At 35.6% G+C, this 18,532-nt stretch overlaps 2 protein-coding genes across 2 annotated transcripts; both read left to right on the top strand.

Annotated features, from left to right (window-relative positions):
• The first annotated feature begins 446 nt into the window (after positions 1-446).
• On the top strand, positions 447-7,591 carry LOC110687912 (3-ketoacyl-CoA thiolase 2, peroxisomal). Its single transcript, XM_021864554.1, has 14 exons — positions 447-670; positions 2,138-2,214; positions 2,306-2,390; positions 2,756-2,882; positions 3,230-3,328; positions 3,687-3,754; positions 3,898-4,005; positions 4,091-4,168; positions 4,264-4,396; positions 4,486-4,582; positions 5,975-6,098; positions 6,212-6,320; positions 6,903-6,986; positions 7,097-7,591. Exons 1-14 carry the CDS (start codon positions 581-583, stop codon positions 7,204-7,206), a joined length of 1,389 nt encoding a protein of 462 aa, XP_021720246.1. The 5' UTR covers positions 447-580; the 3' UTR covers positions 7,207-7,591.
• A 1,365-nt stretch (positions 7,592-8,956) lies between these two features.
• LOC110687911 (E3 ubiquitin-protein ligase RLIM-like) lies at positions 8,957-18,176 on the top strand. The gene is made up of 10 exons (XM_021864553.1): positions 8,957-9,219; positions 11,512-12,496; positions 13,025-13,508; positions 13,669-13,755; positions 14,685-14,855; positions 15,243-15,334; positions 16,310-16,409; positions 16,502-16,597; positions 16,701-16,838; positions 17,742-18,176. The coding sequence occupies exons 1-9, from the start codon at positions 9,186-9,188 to the stop codon at positions 16,758-16,760; spliced, it is 2,109 nt and encodes a 702-aa protein (XP_021720245.1). The 5' UTR covers positions 8,957-9,185; the 3' UTR covers positions 16,761-16,838; positions 17,742-18,176.
• Positions 18,177-18,532: the final 356 nt, after the last annotated feature.

Genomic DNA, 18,532 nt, shown 5'->3' with positions numbered 1-18,532 from the left:
TTTGAACGCAAAATGAAAGTTATTTAAATGTATGTAGATTACATTCGCTTCTCTAAATACTTTTTACTCATAAAATCATGCATTATAATTTATCATCGATTATTGATCTTGAATCTAACTTTTTTTATTTTTTTAACTAAATCTTGAATCTAACTTTTTTTAACTAAATCTTGAATCTAACTTATATGTTGTGATTCATGACTAAAATTGGTTGAACTAAATTCTTTAAAAAAAACATGATAATTATGACCTTAAAGAGTTAAAGGCGGCATGGACACCAAATTGGACAAAATATTTAGACATACTTACTTAACAAAAAAACAAAAATCAAATGAAACTAATAATAATAAAAAAAAAGCATTCACTAATTTTCCAAAATTAATAAACCTTTTTAAAAATAGTGTTATCTTGTCTTGAATTGCTAAAAATATAATAAAGTCGTCATTTCAATCATCATCATCATTTAAGCCTTCGCCTGTTTATCTTGACTACTACCGACTTTGGGGATAATAAATTCATCTCATTTTTTCAGATTTGGAACCCTAAATTTTTTAGTTGATTTTCTCTGATTTCTGCAAAAATGGATAGAGCAATTAACAGGCAAAAAATTCTTCTCGATCATCTTCGTCCTCCTTCTTCCTCCGATCACAATTATGAAGCTGTTCTCTCTGTATGTAACAATTCATCTTTGTTGTAGTAATTTTTTTATTCAGATTGTCTGATTTTGATTGCACGATGTGTTCGATATAATAAGATTTCAATTCAAGAATCATAGGTTATAATTATAACTTTATAAGAATTCTGAATGTATGATGTGGGCTGCCTGTTGTTAGTATTAGCTACTTGTTATTTTATTCAATGAATTATTGTATAATGATCCAAAAAATGAATTTGAAGCTGAAATTGGATTGTCGGATTTTGTATGATTGAATTGGATTGTTAGTTTTTGTATGATTGAATTGGATGGATCCGATTCTTGGTTGTTGGGTCTGTTATGAATGGTTTGCGGATCTTTGTAGTTAGTACTTGCATGTTTGTGGTGAAATTGAAATCTATTTTGAGAAACTTAAATTGTGATCTTACACTTTTAGCTGAATTATGTTGGTTATATATAGAGCTTATTAGCTAATGAGAATTTCGCGGGTTTTAGATTCGAGCGCGGTGCTATGTTTCTGGCAAATAATTGGCCTGTGATAGCTAATTGTTGGTGTTAGGTGTGATTATTGCGTGGGGGATCATGAAAGGTTTAAGGGCTTGATTTCATTGGTTCAGCCCGTAATTTTGTATTCCGATTGCTGTCATGTTGGTGTATTAGATTGTTACGTAATTGACTACTAGGAATCATCTATCTTGTTGGTTGGTACTTATTTATTCACCGCCGTTGCCTCTTATATTAGTCATCGTATTGTGTCTTATACTTGATGGCTGTCATAAACACTTAACTGACTCTTAGGCCTTCCTTTTCTCGTCGAAGCTGTAGGACAGTAGGAGGGAGAGAGAGAGGGGTGGGGAATGTCATTCCACGTTGAGTGGTGGACTTTGGTTATAATGTTTGATTTAATTTATCCAGGAGTTAGTAGACAACTACACTTGGGCACCTCCTGAATTTAATTGTATTAAATTATTTCCAAGTGCGATTAATTGACAAGGGGTTGGAGTTCTTGTTTACAGTCTTCTAATTGTGATTTTTGACTTCTTTTAGTCCTTGGCTACATTGCGATCTCAAAATTTTGAGAATAAAGGTAGGATGGGAGATTTTGGGACTGGGACTCCATTACCGTAGTTTTCTAAGTTACCGATGCTCTATTATCGGACACATACTAGACTAGTTGGTTAATTGCATATAGTTTGAGAAAAGCCCATGGAACTTGGTAGCAGGTCAGAATAGCACTGAAGGAAAACTCATATCCCTGTCAGATACTTGTAAGTTCTAACAAGATTTCTGTATTTCTCAAGAGTTCAAACGACATACAGACTTTTAGTAGTCATAACATTCAGAATATACTTGATCCTTTGGTCCATTACACATTATTCTGATTTAACTAAGATATTCAATGTGTCGTTTGATACATACAGTATAAGGATCTCTTCTCAACTCATTCTATCTCATTTATGTTGGTTGTGGTGGTTATTGCAGGCAACTAATTGCATGGCGGGGGATTCTGCTGCTTATCACAGGACTAGTGCTTTTGGTGATGATGTTGTCATAGTAGCGTAAGTTGTCACTGTGTGGTTATACTATACCCACTTTTAGTTACTAGGATATAATAACTGCTTAGTCATACTGCATCTTATTTTTTTACAGAGCACACCGCACTCCACTTTGCAAGGCAAAACGAGGTCTATTCAAGGACACATTTCCTGATGATCTTCTTGCACCAGTTTTGAAGGTCCACATGGATTATGCCTTTAATGATTTCCCTTTCAAAAGGGGGCTTGTATAAATCATTGACACAAAAGAGATTGAGAAGTTGTTACCTATGTAAACACACATCTATAATTAGAGTTATTAACCTTGCTAAAATTGAAGTAATCTATGAGTTTTCCTTTTCCCGTAACTTGCTACCGTGGCAGAGAAACTGATTTTTAATATTAACATGCTGTTAATCTGAATGCATGTTTTTCTCTTACCCTATCAATTTTCATTGGAATTCCTCTCCTTCCTCTTATGTTAGTCATGCTCAAAACTGCAATCATATGTACCCCTGTTTCTCAAGATATCTATCTTTACATTGATCTCTTCTTGTATATTTAGGCAGTAATAGAGAAAACAAATGTGAACCCTGCTGAAGTTGGGGACATTGTTGTGGGAACTGTTTTGGCCCCAGGTTCTCAGAGAGCCAGTGAGTGTAGAATGGCAGCATTTTATGCTGGTTTCCCAGGTATATCTCTTATGGAGTACCTCTTTTTTTTTTTTTTTTAACCAATGATTAGTTTGATCATTAGTTCAAAGTATCCAATTACCTTCTTAGCAACCAATGTGAAATAGCTTGCATTTGTATTTTCTTCATTTAAATCTAGATGACTAGACGTGCTACTTTGTAATCAGATAGTTTTATTTAATATGAAATTTTGGTACTTTATCATTTGGAAACTTGATGTAGTTTTCAAAATCTCCCTATTTTTGGGTTTAAGGTTTTCACTGAGCCAACTGGATATTGGGAGAGACATGAATGTGAAATATGCAAGTAATAAATTTTTATTAACTTGGCTTGTTGTTTGTGAACAGAAACTGTTCCTGTAAGGACTGTGAATAGGCAATGTTCTTCTGGGCTACAGGCAGTTGCTGATGTAGCAGCAGCCATCAAGGCTGGATTTTATGATATTGGTAAGGACCTTTGCTTAGTGTATTGTTGAAAGTAATGAGCAAAATTTGATCCCCTCCGGAAAAAGTAATTATTTTACTTAGACTTGGCTTGAAGAGTCAAGACACAGTCACAAAGATGTGTGTCCAAGTGTCAATATACGTTCATTTATGAAAACTCTGCATAATTTTGGTCCACTATGAAGTGTCCAAGTGTCTTACATACCCTGCCCTAAAGTTTGAATGTCCAACATGGGTGGTTGAGGTGAAATGAAGAGTTGGTGTAACCTCGGACAAGAAATGGGAAGGGGACCAATTAAGTTTGTTTCTTCTTTGTACTATATAGTATGTATAGGTCACATTCCAAATTTTCACATTGCAGGAATTGGTGCGGGATTAGAGTCTATGACAACAAATGCTATGGCTTTTGATGGATCTGTGAATCCCAGAGTAAGTTCTTGATGATCCCTTGTCTGAGTTATCTCACAATCAAGGTTATATTGACGTGCCTCTGTATACATGTAATATAGAGAATTTTTCTGTTATATCTTATGAGACTGTGTAGCTCTTGATATGTTTTCCTCTTGTGGTAGGTAAAGGATTTTGTTCAAGCCCAAGATTGTCTTCTTCCTATGGGTATAACTTCAGAAAATGTGGCACACCGTTTTGGTGTGACAAGGGAAGAACAGGACCAAGCAGCGGTGAGTTACATGACTTTTCAGATGTGGTTTTCTTAGGTGCTTACACAGAGTTAAATAATGATTTCTTTGAGCTTGGACCTGTTAGGTAGAGTCTCACAGGAAGGCTGCTGCTGCAACTGCTGCTGGTAGATTTAAAGATGAAATAATACCCGTACACACAAAGGTAATCCTCATATTAAACTATTGTGATTTTTTGTGTCTCATTTGTCAATTCATGCTCTTAGTGACTTCTCATGCTTTTCCCTTCCACCTTTTTAGATTGTTGATCCAAAAACTGGAGATGAGAAGCCTATTACTGTCAATGTCGATGATGGTATCCGGCCGAATGCAAGTGTTGCAGATCTGGCCAAGTTAAAGCCTGTATTCAAGAAGAGTGGGACAACTACTGCCGGTATAAGGCATTTCAGAAGTGATTTTAAGTTCTTGTACTTGTGTAGCAGTTTCCTATCTTACTTTTTTTCCTCTTTTCCTCTCTTGTAGGAAATTCTAGCCAGGTGACTGATGGTGCCGGAGCTGTTCTGCTAATGAAGAGAAGTCTTGCCATGCATAAAGGGCTACCTATTCTTGGTGTCTTTAGGTATATAATCTCTTCTTTTATCCTCCACATCTCCATCCATTTGTCTTCTTTCTCCTTTGGTTTGGTGGGGTCTGTTGATTACTGGTTGCGCTGGTTGCAGATTACTGCTTATTTTGTCTTTTATTTTCTGTGACTGATAGAAACATGTTAGATATGATTTAAAGATGAGTCATTTCAGGTATTTAATAGATGTGGTGGCAGTTAAGAGTTGGAACCTTTGGCCACTATCATTAAACCCATTCATCCACAATAATAAAAGGGAAAAATTAACAAGAATAATCCAAACTATCGTCTCCCTTCCCATTTTAATCCCAACTAAGTTTTAAATCAGAATAATCCTAACTATTAGGGGTCCTTCTCAAATTAGTCCCTCTTACCTACTACCTGTGATACCAGTTGAAGTTTTTTTTTTTTTTTTTTTTTTTTTGAGACAATTAACTTTTTATTTATTTAATTTAATTATTATCACCCATTATTAACTTTTTATTTATTTAATTTAACCTACAACCTCAGCCACTTCCATAGCCACAACCACCATTACCCCCTATCTCTCTCTTCCTTCAAACCACCATAGACCCACCACCTCCTCACCGCCACACCACCACCATGGCACCACCTCCTTCCTCACTGCCACACCACCACCGGTCATCAACCCACCCCTCTCCCCTCCAAATTGTGGTACCCCCACTAATTTTAATTAAATTAATTTGTTCAGGTTTGACATTTTACTAATTTTAGAAATATTCCCCACAAAAGAAAAATAGTCCTCCGTCAATCGGCTCAATCCGCTTATTAATTGGGCATGTTTCATTGCTACACATTTCCTCCACCCCCTGACCCCACATACATCCCCATTCGCATCCCCGTTCCGCGGTCATTGGTCGGTGTGGTTTTTGTGGGGGCGAAAATTAAGGTTGATGGTCATTGACTCATTGTTGTTGGTGGTGATGGTGGTTGATGGCTGGGGTGGCAGAAAAGGGTGGTTTCGGTGGATGGGCTTGGCTGGAAAGATTATTTTGGTTGCTGAGGGTGGATGTAAAGGTGGTTTTAGTGGATGGAGTTTGCTGGGTAAGTGTGAGAGGATGGTGGTGGTGGGAGTTTGGGGTTGAAAGTAGATGGGTTTTTTTTTATTAATTTTTTTTATTTTAATAATAATGTAAATAATCTAACCAATAATATGTTGACATGTTGCTCATTTTACCTGATTAATAGGTTAATAAAAAGTCTGAAACTAATTTGAGAAGCCCTCATAGTTGGGATTATTCTGCTTTAAATCATAGTTGAGATTAAAATGAGAAGGAAGCCAATAGTTTGGATTATTTTTGTTAATTTTTCCTAATAAAAGGGGCATTTTATGAACTTGCATTTTATAATGTGAAACTTGTTGTGCAGGACTTTTGCTGCTGTTGGAGTTGACCCTGCTATCATGGGAATTGGCCCAGCTGTCGCAATCCCAGCTGCTGTGAAGGCTGCTGGCTTAGAACTTGATGATATTGATCTCTTTGAAATAAATGAGGTGACAATTGAATTGGGAATTTCTGAAGCAAATACATGGACTTTGGATCATATCATCGATATTTTTCTTTTACTTGACATGTAACTTGTTTCAATGTCATCTTGATTTTACAGGCATTCGCTTCTCAGTTTGTGTACTGCCGTAAGAAGTTGGAACTTGATCCAGAGAAAATCAATGTAAATGGAGGGGCTATGGCAATAGGGCATCCTTTGGGTGCAACAGGTACTGAGATTTTATTTGTAATTTTTTTTTTCTTTTTTCTGGTGCCTACTTTCTAGTTTAATATGAGTTGATGATGTTAAATTAAACGAGATACGAGTCTATTTGTTCTGAGCTTGACATGTATCTTGGGAGTTCCTGGTTCTATCTTGTCTATATCTCACAACCTAGTTAAATTTTCATGACATAATATGGTGGTGGGTTCAGAATTTGAATAGTAGATGGTTGAGAAGAGTGTTCTTGTTGGATGATCAATATGCCAAATTGCCAATGTATAGCACTCCATACATTGTTAAATACTTGGCCAAAATTATGATATTATCTTCTCGATATAATAGGCCTGACATTCTGGATTTACTAAGCTAAAAGTTGAACATCCCCATATTACCTTTAATAATATGCTGAACTTAAAAATCCAAAGAAAGATGACATAAGATAGTCAGTAGAGATGTATATCTTTCACGAGTGTCTAGTATTAGGGACAGAGAGGGAGTGCTAGCTATTTGGAGAGTTATATATATGTTACGTGTTAGATGTAGTAGTACTTTTGTAATCAGGTTTCTTGTGGCTTCTGGTCTGTTATAGGTGCTCGTTGTGTTGCCACCTTGCTGCATGAGATGAAGCGTCGTGGTAAAGACTGCCGATTTGGAGTTATATCAATGTGCATAGGTATGGGCTCTGCTTATTTCCATGTTTGCTGAAATCATACTGATTGTGAACAAACTTGTGGATGTATGTATATTATTTAACCCCCCCCCCCCTTTTTTTGGCAACTTCAGGAACTGGTATGGGTGCTGCAGCTGTTTTTGAGAGGGGAGATGCTGTCGATGAGCTATGCAATGCTCGTAAGGTTGAAAGCCATGGTTTCCTATCCAAGGATGCTAAATGATCTTTTAGAACAGCAAGCAAGTGGTGAAAAGGGTTTGGAGAACAAAGTTTACATTATGAATATTTTCAAAGTGTACAACTACCATTAGGCGTACTCTTGTCACCAACTACTATATCATAGAATAGAGAAAGCCTAGTATCTGATACTTTCTGTTCTGGTATTGAATGTATTGCAGAAACTCCAGTATTAATCTTTCAAATATTATAATCTTCATAACAATAAAATGTGCAATAAATTTTACTCGTATGTGCGAGGGCTTTTGAAATCCGTTGTTTATGTCTAGGCAGCTCACCCATCAAAAGCCCTGTAGTGTTATATTTCTACTGCTTCTGTTCATACTCTCGTACTGACTGTAAATGTATACAGAGTGCTATTAATTTTGAAATCTCTGGCATATGTTACGTTCGTGTAGATATAGTTATCACATATTAAGTTGAAATTACACTATAATTATTTGAAAAAATTGGTTTTAATATCCTAACTTTGGTCGATTTCTTTGAGTAATCCTAATTTTCGATTATCCTAAAATAATTTTAACTTTAGGGTGTGTTTTCTTCAACAGTCCTACTTATTTTACAAGTTATGTGTTTCATGCACGTGTTAGTTGTACCATCTTTTAGGCATATCTCGTACAATAGAAATTGCAAGAGAGGGACAATTTTAACATTACTTTTCAAGTCATCAACTTTTGACCTAACGCTTTGTTTGGATAGTAAGTGAGGAAGGAAAGGAAGGGGAGGGAAATAGGAGGAAGGGAAGGGGAAAGAAAGGAGGGGGAGGTGAACTCCATTTTCCCTCCAATTCTCTCCAAATTTCGAGGGATTATGCTTATTAAAGAGAGAAGGAAAATGGATCCCTCCCTCTCATTTCCCTTCCTTCCCTCAATCTTTTACCCAAACAAGAGAGTTTGTGCCCCTCCCTTTCTCTTCCCTTCTTTTCCTTCCATTTCCTTTTATCCAAACAAATTAACAAAGTGTTAATATCGGTTAAGAGAAATTAAGGAATGAGATATCCCTTTTAACATTTTGAGAGGGCCTAAAACTTTACTTTATAAATGGTTTATGTAAAGACGTAAGGTGTAATCTGTGTATCAGTATCACACTTAAATAATGAGAATGAATTCGTTAGTGGCCAAGCTACATGGTAATGACAATTGAAATCTATATGCTCTGGCATTTGATGTGCTAGAGCTACGAGGAAGTCTATAACTATTATCCTATAATTTCATAGTAGACAAAAGTATACTTTTGCTCTGGCATTTGGTATTCTGTATTTTTATAGACAAAAGTATACTTATTAAGTTATTAGCATGAATTATCACTGTAAATAAATTTACATGAATTTAATCAGTAAAAGATATTATGCTATTGAATTGAGTCCCACATAAAGGAGGCAATTTATTGTTCCAAGCTTGGACTGGACTAAGGGTAGAAAATTTGAAATTCAAGATTAGTATGTCGGACTAATAATGCTAGAATTGGACCAAAATCAGACCGATTTGGACCGTATTTTAGTACATTGGATAAACTTTGCAATTCTTTTCCAACTAATACGTACGAAGTATAATTTAGTCTTATACCTAAATAAAAGATTCACATTTGTTTACAACACTCCATATAATCAATTACTTTATAAATTGCAATCTAGAATTAAAACAAAATAACTTCCCATAACTCGCACATTTATTGTGAGATGTTTGAAATCTTTACAAGAAAAATAAACCGTACCGAACGAACCAGACTAACCTCGAACTAGATTAGAGTCATTAGACGAGAGCCGAAGTGGAAGTAGTTTTATATATTTTTATTTTTTTGAGGGAACCAGTGGAAGTTTTGAACAAACAGAAACGCAAGAATACATGTACGTATACAAAGTGCACCACATCTACAGCAAAATTCTCTATCACTGTACAAACACAACCATCTCCAATTTCATCTTCTTGTTTTTTCACCGCTCTCTCTTCCATCTATCGCCTTGTTATGGCGGACCACCACCACCAACCCTCGAGTTCCGGTAAACCGACTTCTTCCCTGAATTTATTTTCGATATCTCAATGACTCAAATTTGGGTTTTTTTTTTTTTTTTTTTTTTTTTAATATTTGAATGTTGATTAATTGTTGTTTTACATTATGTAATCAATTTTCGTGTTGCGTTTTTTTTTTTCTCTTGATCTGGGATTTTGGGTTGATCCTGAATTTAGGAATTTTCATGCTTTTATCAGAAATTTCATGCGATTTTTTTGTTATTATTGTTTTTACCCAATTTGATGTAGGCATGTAGCTTAAGCTTTGAAATTTAGTGGGTTGATTCTGAATTTTTTTTATTCCTTGCATTTTATTGATGTAGATGTTGCCAAGATTATGTTTTTGAATGTTCTAAGGTAAGTTTATATGATTTATTTTTGCTCTTATTTTATATGATGATGGTTTTTTGAAGGTTTGAACATTGTTTATGATTGACGGAGAATCTTATTGGATTTTGAACTGCTGGGCTTTTTTAGGGTTCAGGAAGAAGAATAATTGCTTAGGTGCTAATATCGACTCTCGAGTGACGGGTCATGTGATTGATTTAGATTTAGTATGGAATTATGAATGAATGTATGCATGAATTTGAGTTCATAATTATAATTTAAGTCATTATAATTTTAATTGCTACACTAGATGTTGCTTTATGATATCAATATTAAATTGTTAGTCATTTCTATGGCATACAATTATGAAACAAGGTTGAATGTTACTTTGCAATACTAATGCAATTCTAAATGAATTTAACTGAATTCTTAGTGTCTTTGAAATTGATTTAGATGACCTATATTTTGTATTAGTGGAAGTGCTTTGTTGACAACCATGTCTATCCCTGTTGTTCAGGATAGTTGTTCCTTAGATGGCTTCTTTAGGTCTTTCTTGTATAAAATATTGCCAATTATAACTACTTTGAATTCACAGGAGCATTGTCTTACCTTTCCGATCATTCTGTAAGCTTACAAAATTTATATTGTATGCATCTAGTCCTTACATTGAAGCTAGTCTGGTCACAGTTGATGCAACAGTTGCAGAATCAAGCAGAATTGATTATAATATGTAGAATGTCTCACAAGCTTTTTTCACGAGTGGTAATATAATATGTAGAATGCATCTAGTCTATACATTGAAACTAGTCTGGTCACTTGCTTCTGCTGTATAAAACTTAGTCCATCTGTATTTTTTTCTTTGCCCGTGAGGAATATATGTAGAAATTTCTTTGCTTCTATATGCTACTGTAATTTATTCTCGAGTTAGTTGGATGATTTTCACCTTAGAAATTTGAGTGGCACAGTTTAAGAGACTTCCAAGCTCTTGATAATTTGTATGGTTTGAGTTTCTGATGATTGAAATTAGTTTTTCCATGACTACTGATATTGCCTGAGAATTGTTATCTTTCTTTATTCTGTCTATTGAGCAATTGTGATATGCATAAGATTCATATCTCATTGCGTCTCAAATGTCCGACTATGTGAATGAAGGGGTTTCCTGAAGTGACCACTGGATTGAGAGAAGGTTTGTTTTTTTTATTACATGTCTTTGTTTTGCTCTCTTGAGTTGAGTATGTAATTACTATACATAGAAAACTTCAAGGGGATGCAAATTGATTGCTTGACATGTTGGTGAGTGTCTTAATGTTTTTGAGTTGTTCTAATTACCAGTATTAGGCCCCAGTTAATAATTTGCAATCAATTAGAGGGCTTTTGGAACATAGGTTAGAAACTAGAACTGATGTAAGTAAAAGTACTAGCTGATGGCCAGTAAAGGTATTTGGATGCTAGAAGGATTTTTCTTTTTTCAGATAGTTCATGCTGTTTCATTTTTAATCTTGGGTGTGATTCTTCTGTAAGGTTGCGTATCTCCATGTCCACTTGCACCATTTCACGTGGTCCTCTCTATGATAATCTATTTTACTGGAGAAGTTTCCTAGTTTCTCTTTCCTTTTGCTTTAATATTGAGTAAAGCATACATTTTTTTTTCCTCTTGTTTGTCTTCCACTCTCTGATTCTAAAGCTTGTTTGTATAAGAATGTGATTAATTTAGAAGAAGTGCAAATTGGAATGTTTTTACTTTTTAATTTATGGGGTTGGGGATGCTAAGGCAGCCAGGCAGGTGTGGCCGTTTGGAGCTTCCTTTTTGTTTCCTTTTGTGGGATGGTTTACCTTTACCTTTTAGTTGAATTCATTTTGATTTTGAAGCCTTTAGGCTCTAGCAGATAAGTTATTTGCATATTAGATTGTTATACATGCTTAGTGTTGATCTATGTGATCGCCTTTGTCTACAGGGGCTCATTCAGATTCAGATCTTAAGGATATTGATCAGGTCTTGGTTGTTCCTGACACTCCTGATAGGGTGTTTAAACAAACTAAAAATGTTTCTAAGATTCTTAAACCTATGGAGGCCAGCTCAAGAAATTCTGGATTGACAAGTAGGGGGAATATTGATAGAAGGAATCGACGTTTGGGTGATACTTACCATGCTTCTGGAAAGTATTCTCATTCTGGGGGTAATTTTGGTGATGTTGCTCGAAGTCAGGGTGCAAACGGCTCTTCTATTCCTTCTTCTAGTCTCAGGAATGCTCCATTGTCCAGTACAGTTGCCAGCAAGACTTCTAAGCACAATGACAGACATAATTGTAACCATCAGCTCATGGAGGATGACAGAGTTTCACATTCTAGTCTTCAAGGAATATCATCTCACCATTGCAAAAGAAGTCAGGACCCTATTTTGGTCGAACATGGTGATATTCTAAAGTTTTCCTCTAAGTCCTCAAGAAATGATTTAGGAGCTCAAAAGATGAACGGAAGCTATATGCTTCCCAACAACGATGTTTCTTTACAAACTGCTGCAGCTTCTTCTAAGTCTACTAGAAGTGACAATAAGGGAAAGGTGAAGGTTGGTCATGATAACCCTATCCATACCGATGCTTGGTCAGTGAAAGGGGACAATACTATTTGCCTTGTTACTTCAGATCATGATACTGGGGAGGGTCTCTCTGTGCCACCTCACTCTTCCAGAGTACCTAGTACAACCAGGCAGAAAAGGTTTGTACGTAATGGGTATATATCTCCACATAATATAGAAAAAACCAAAAGGTTAGCAGAAACTTCTGGCAATGGATCTGAAAATGCTGAGTGTGCTGCAGAACCTGGTGGTTCTCGTCCTGTAATTGATGTTAATGAAGTACCTTCCAAACAAAATGCTGCAAGTCAAGCGAAAGGAAAAGGGCTGTTGATTCTCGATTCTTCTCCAAAAGGCCATGCTGGCAGGTACTATTTTACATGCGTAACTAGTTCATGTGTAAGGCTATATTACCCTGGGGGAAAGGGAAAAAAATATTTAGAGAATTCTGTTTGCGCCTGGAAAGGAATTTTTTTCAATGATTACCCTCTATATGTTTGTTTGTTTTTTCCCCAGAGAATAATTTTGGGTTTGTGCAAGTATAAAAAAAAAAAAAAAAAAAGCCTTGAGAAATATATTTTAGAGATCTACAGTCTTAGTATTTTACAGTTAGTACACTGTATTCCAGTTGCTTTCTTCCACATTAAAATCTTCTGAAGTATTGACATTTATATTCCAAAGGTTGCATGAAATGTGAAGGCAATTGGCTAGGTTATGGCCAATCCAAATAGAACACACAATCCCCTCTTCAGATTGAATATGTGAGGGGCATTCACTTTATTGTTTGTATTATTATGTATGGGTCATAAAAAGCTAGACAGAATGTATGAAAATACATTTTTTTCCCTGCTATATACGTGTAATAAGTGGACTGATTATGGTCACTATTTTTACAGGAGAAGTGATGGATGGTGCAAAAGGAAATTTTCTGAGAAGGACTGCATTATTGTTCAACACACAAGTGGCAACCCAAACAAATTGGTTTTGGGCAAAAACACTTCATCTTGTCCTTCAAAATCGTCTGAGCAAAAGCCTGTACTTAGTGAGGGTCAGCTGCACACGCCAAGCTCAGTAATTAAAAGACAAAAGAAGCATGACTTGAGTTTAGGAAGACCAGAAAAGAATGATGAGGTAATTTGTTTGAGTTCAGGTGGGGAATCATCAACCAGAAAGTCAGTTAGGGATCATGGTGGTTTTCCTCAGAGTAAATCAGGTTCTCTGTTAGCTTTTAATGGACTTTCTCCAGAAGTGAGAGAAAATGTGTCACAAACTGATAATGACTCTGAAGCTAGGGCAGTACAACTTCAAGTAGATGAGATGTTGGCTCGTGAGCTACAGGAACAATTATATAATGAGATATCTGAACCTACTAGTGACGAGGTTTCTCTCCTTTTCTCCATGAGTCTTTTACTCTTTCTGTACATTTTGCTGTACCGGTTGAGCTCTGTAAATATTCTTTTTATTTTATTTAGTTTTTGGCCTGGGAATGGGGTTTGTTTTCTTGGAATTTGAATTTATGCTATGGACATATTTGCTACAGAGATTTTCATCAGTAGGCTGGGTAATGCCTCAAGAAGATCGTGTGCAGCCTGCTTCTTCAAGAGGAAGTCGTCGTGCTCATGCTTCTGTAAGTTATACTGCGTATCATTTATGACTTGATGTTTCTTGTTTTAGTGCCATTTTCTTTTGTTCTGGAGATATCATTTTATAAGATATATCCTCCCTTCACTTCCACCACCCCCCAAACGTGTATCTAAACTATGCCCTTAGTGGTGTTTTCCTACATCTATCTTGAGATCCATTCTGTTCTTTGTTTTCTGAAAATAGTTGACAATCTTTTTTTTCTCCTGTAAAAACTTTCTGAATTCTATTAGCTTTTAGTGAGAGGTAGTTGCTCACAGCATATTATTTTTAGAGCTTGTTGGTTTTGTTACTAAAGATGCATGGTTGTCATGTCTTTTAGTTGTTAGGCTATGGGAAATCCACTGTGTGTGTGCCTGTTCTTTTTCTGTTAAACATTGCACTTAATTGTGTGTAATGTACTAGAAATTCTTAATGTAAATATTTAACGAACAAGAAGAAATGTAAAGGACGAGCTTGAGTCTTCGATTAACAATGGCAAACGGTTACAAGGAAGATAGCTTTAGGCTATTTCTGTCAAAGGTAGCTTGAGGCTACTACTCTCAATAACAAAATGTAACTCACAAATCACTTATCATCCTACTGCATAACTACTTCCTATTTTACTCAAGCATTCCACATGATACAAAAGGTAACCTAGCATTAATGAAGTTTGTCTCTACTAAATCCGAGTATCAAGGTGACAAGGCTGCATAATTCATGTTGCTCCATTCCTTAGTGGATCAATAATCATTCTTGTCCACTAGTGCCTTGATGTCCCCTGCCTCCCTTGCCTGTTGCTGCTTGTTTCCCCCCGTCTTGGACATGAGCCACTTTTCCTCTCTTCTTCTGGGTGAAGACCTGCAATGGTGTTTTATGTCCGGATGCGTGGTCCATTACATTGTGATTAAATGATTTACCTGTATTTTTTTGTAGGTAGCTGCTCCACCATCAATTCGACATCAAGCTTCTCAATCTCAGTCTTTGCGCAATCGTTTGTTCCGTCGAGGAGCTCAAGCACGGGTACCCAGGCCACCAAGGCTAAGGAGTCATGTGTATCGCCATCCTAGGGGAAGAATATTCCCTTCAGATATGGATGTCGACATGGTATTGTACTGATTTCACTTAGAATGTGTCTTTGTTGTCTGCTATTTATTTTGGTATCTTTTAGACTAAAATAAGCAACAAGTCTTTGCTTGTGTTCTTTCTTTGGAAGGGATTTCCTGAAAGATTAAAAATAATGGCTGTGGCTTCTTACAATCCTTGCTATAGAGGTCTCTCCTCCAATATTGTTTTTTTTTTTTTTTTTCTTCTAAATACTCTGTGTAAATCTGTTGCGGGGTAATGTGCTCCATCATACTGCAGAACTACAAAGTCCTAAGTAGCTTGGTACATATTCTGAGTTGGTGTCAAGCATGCTTGTATTTCTAATATTGATAAACTCCTTTTTTAGAAATTATTATTTTTTAACAAAAGCCTTTATATGCTATGTAGAGAATTGATTTACTAGAAAGATTGGAAGCTGTGGTCAATGATGATATCAGAATGGTCAATCAACTCCTTGATCCTGATCGTGAATTTGGAGAGTAAGTCCCGCGTCCCATACTTTTCTGTTTATAAGAAGATATGTCTTGCAGTTTTTTTTCAATAAATAAATTTAAACTTCTTTACTTGTATTGAAGTTGGCAATGCATCATGTGTGCTGAACTTTTTCAATATGTAGAATGCTTTTTTCAATTATATTTTTACTACCGTATATTCTCTCTTTTTTCTTTTTCATTTATATTCTCATACTTCCTCTGTTGTTTCATTAGGCATGTTTGCCAATGCTTAACTTTAAACAATAATATCTTTAAATATGTCCAACTAAAAATTATAAAAAATTGGTATTTTTGAGAATAGATGTTAAGACGAATCAAACAAGACCTCACTAGACTATGTTTGATTTAAATCACAAAATGAATTCAATGTAACCTATATGAATAGTGGCGAAAGTCAAATCGTGTCAACTAAAATGGAACGGAGGAAGGACATGTTTGGGGCTTACTGTTCAACTTTCTTCGTATAGTTTCTGGGCAATAATCCGAGTTCAGCCTGGCTCCCAATGTTTTCTTGCTTAAATACATCTTCCTCCTTTGAAGTTCTTCAGAAAGAGTTTGTCATGCTAAGGCACATGTTGTCATGTTTTCTTTTTTTGGCAATTTTAATGTATTTACATTTATTTTCAGGAGTTTTTTTTTTTTTTTTTTTTGAAGCTTTCTTCATTTTCTTGTGGGTAAAGGTAAGTGTTATCTTACATTTCTAAAATATATGAAGACTTTCCATCATACACTTATAAAATTAAAAGCATAGATTATATTCTTTACTTTCGAATTACTGCATGATTTTGATGAACGGGTTCCTTGTACCTTCATGTCAAACATGTGCATAACCTAAAAACAGAATAGAGAACTGTCTTGTATTATGCATTTAAGTGTATTATCTCTTGTTTTTCCCATGTACTGGGAAATGGGGCTAAGTGGTTATACATCAAGTGTTTTGATCCTGCATATTCTGTGCAGAAATGATTATGAAATGTTATTGGCTCTTGATGAGAACAATTATGCACATCTTGGCGCTTCAGTTGCTCAAATAGGGAACCTTCCAGAGTCCATTGTACATGTGAGTATATGTGATGGTGGACTTAATAATATGAAGAAACTTTAGACATCTACCTGCAACTGTAGGCACTAAATGTTCTTGTTTATGTACAGAATGATGATTGCGAAGTATGTTCAATTTGTCTCGAGACCCCGGTTATTGGCGACGCCATGCGCCATCTGCCTTGCTTGCACAAATTTCACAAAGATGTAAGATTTGCCCTATTGATGGCTACTTGCATCTCATTTTATAAAGTTGGTTGATTCGGACTGTCATTTTGAATTCCTGATTGTTTTCTTGGTCCTTTGGCAGTGTATCGATCCATGGCTGAGTAGAAGAAGATCATGTCCAGTTTGCAAGTCAGATATATGATTTATCTTATAATTCTGTTTGATTGGTCCATCTTTTTTGCATCGCCATCCTGCAGGCAATCTCATCATGACCATGAAGGTAAAGTGAATGTCTAAGTCTCCATGTTTTTATTATGTTAAAACTGGAGAAGTCCATAGTATTTTGTGCCGAATATTTTGTCTATATATTATAGAGTCCTTGACTAGGTATTATTGATTGGAAAAGGGGATGGAGGCAGAAGGTTGGGGAACTTGAGCAATCCAAGTGGACTAACTGTAAATTGTATTCTTGAGCTTTGATGACAATTTCAGCTTGAAATTGCTTTTTTTTTTTTGAAAAAAAAAAAATAAAGCTTGAAATATAGGAAGACGATAGGAGATTGAGAGAGTTTTGTGATGGACCAGTGTTGGGAATAGAAGAAGGTCGATGGGGTTTGTTTATAGAGGTGGCAGTGCTTGGGTGGGGCAGCAGGGGAAGAGGTAAATGGTGTTGCCAAAAAAAGAGAGAAGATCACGTTATGAAAAAATAGGAAAAGAATAACAATTTACCTTTTTAATAAGCTCTAGTCACGTAGGGCCAAGTTTGGAAGACACTCCTTAAAGTTGGGACTATAGCTAGTCAATCAATTATTGGGGTTGTTTAAAGACGGGGTATAGTTGGGAACTGTTAGTATCAATTTTCCTAACAGAAGAGGTTTGGTTTAAAATCACTATGAATTGAGCTGATCTGCCCTATGTTGGTCAGCTATGCTGTGGTTTTATTGCCAGACTGATGGTATTGCTATGACAAAAATGGAAAGATTAGCATAGCATCTCATCAAGGCCTAATTTGGTCTGTTTCTGTGAATGAACGGTTATTACTCTTATTAGTGTTAGGAGTAGTATGTTTATAAAAAGGCTTTTATAAACAGGCTTCCTGCACTAATTCCTTGGTATTTCTTTAATTGCAACAACTATGGGTGATTGATCTTTGCTTTTGTTTACTGTAAACTCATATTCACAGGTCTTAATTGTAGAAGCTTGGTGTTTTGAGCCTTTGAGGCGGATACAAGATCCCATCTTTTACTTCTTCGAGTTCTTGTGATCGAGTATAGCAAAGTTCACTGAAAAGAAAGGCTGAAGCTGCTGTAAGGCTCTACTCATGAATCGCTTAGAGATAGTATTGTGCTGTAATTTTTTGTTAGTTTTTGTGCTTGTAGCAAAGTTCCTTAATCGATATGAAAGCTGATAAGAGCTTCAAAATGTTAGAAAAGTTCGTCCAAATTATATTAGTTTTGGAGGTCTGTAATTTATTGGGATTTTTTTTTATACTGCCACAGCTTCTTTGTACAGCTTTTAAGAAGCCGAGAGTGGTATTTCAAGCTTTTCGCGGTTCAGCCATCACTTCTTCCTGTTCAGATCTATTCAAAAGTTGGACCTATTGGTCAATTAATTTTCAGATTTGATAGCCAAAATCTGTGGTATAAGAAGCTCTAGAGTAGCCAATAAGAAGTTCTAGTGTTTCATAAGTTCCCCTGTATCTTATCTTTAAAAAATATTGTGTCAGATAAGATTTTATCAGAATTTTTTTTGCTAATAAATCAGTAACACCATGAGATATATAGTGAATTAGTAAAATGAATTTCAATATACTTCGTGTTTTTTAATACATTTTACTCTTCCTCCAAAAAAAAATAAAAAAAAAAAAACTATTTTACTCCTCTTATTTCACACTATCTACATTTTTTTTTACAACTCTTACTCTATCCAATTTTTCACACCGCTTATTTTTTAACATTTTTTTTAGGAAGCTTA

This window comes from Chenopodium quinoa, unplaced genomic scaffold, assembly GCF_001683475.1.
Source record: "Chenopodium quinoa cultivar QQ74 unplaced genomic scaffold, ASM168347v1, whole genome shotgun sequence".
Taxonomy (NCBI): domain Eukaryota; kingdom Viridiplantae; phylum Streptophyta; class Magnoliopsida; order Caryophyllales; family Amaranthaceae; genus Chenopodium; species Chenopodium quinoa.
Note: the sequence above shows the minus strand (reverse complement) of the source record. Positions and strands in the feature narration are given on the sequence as shown.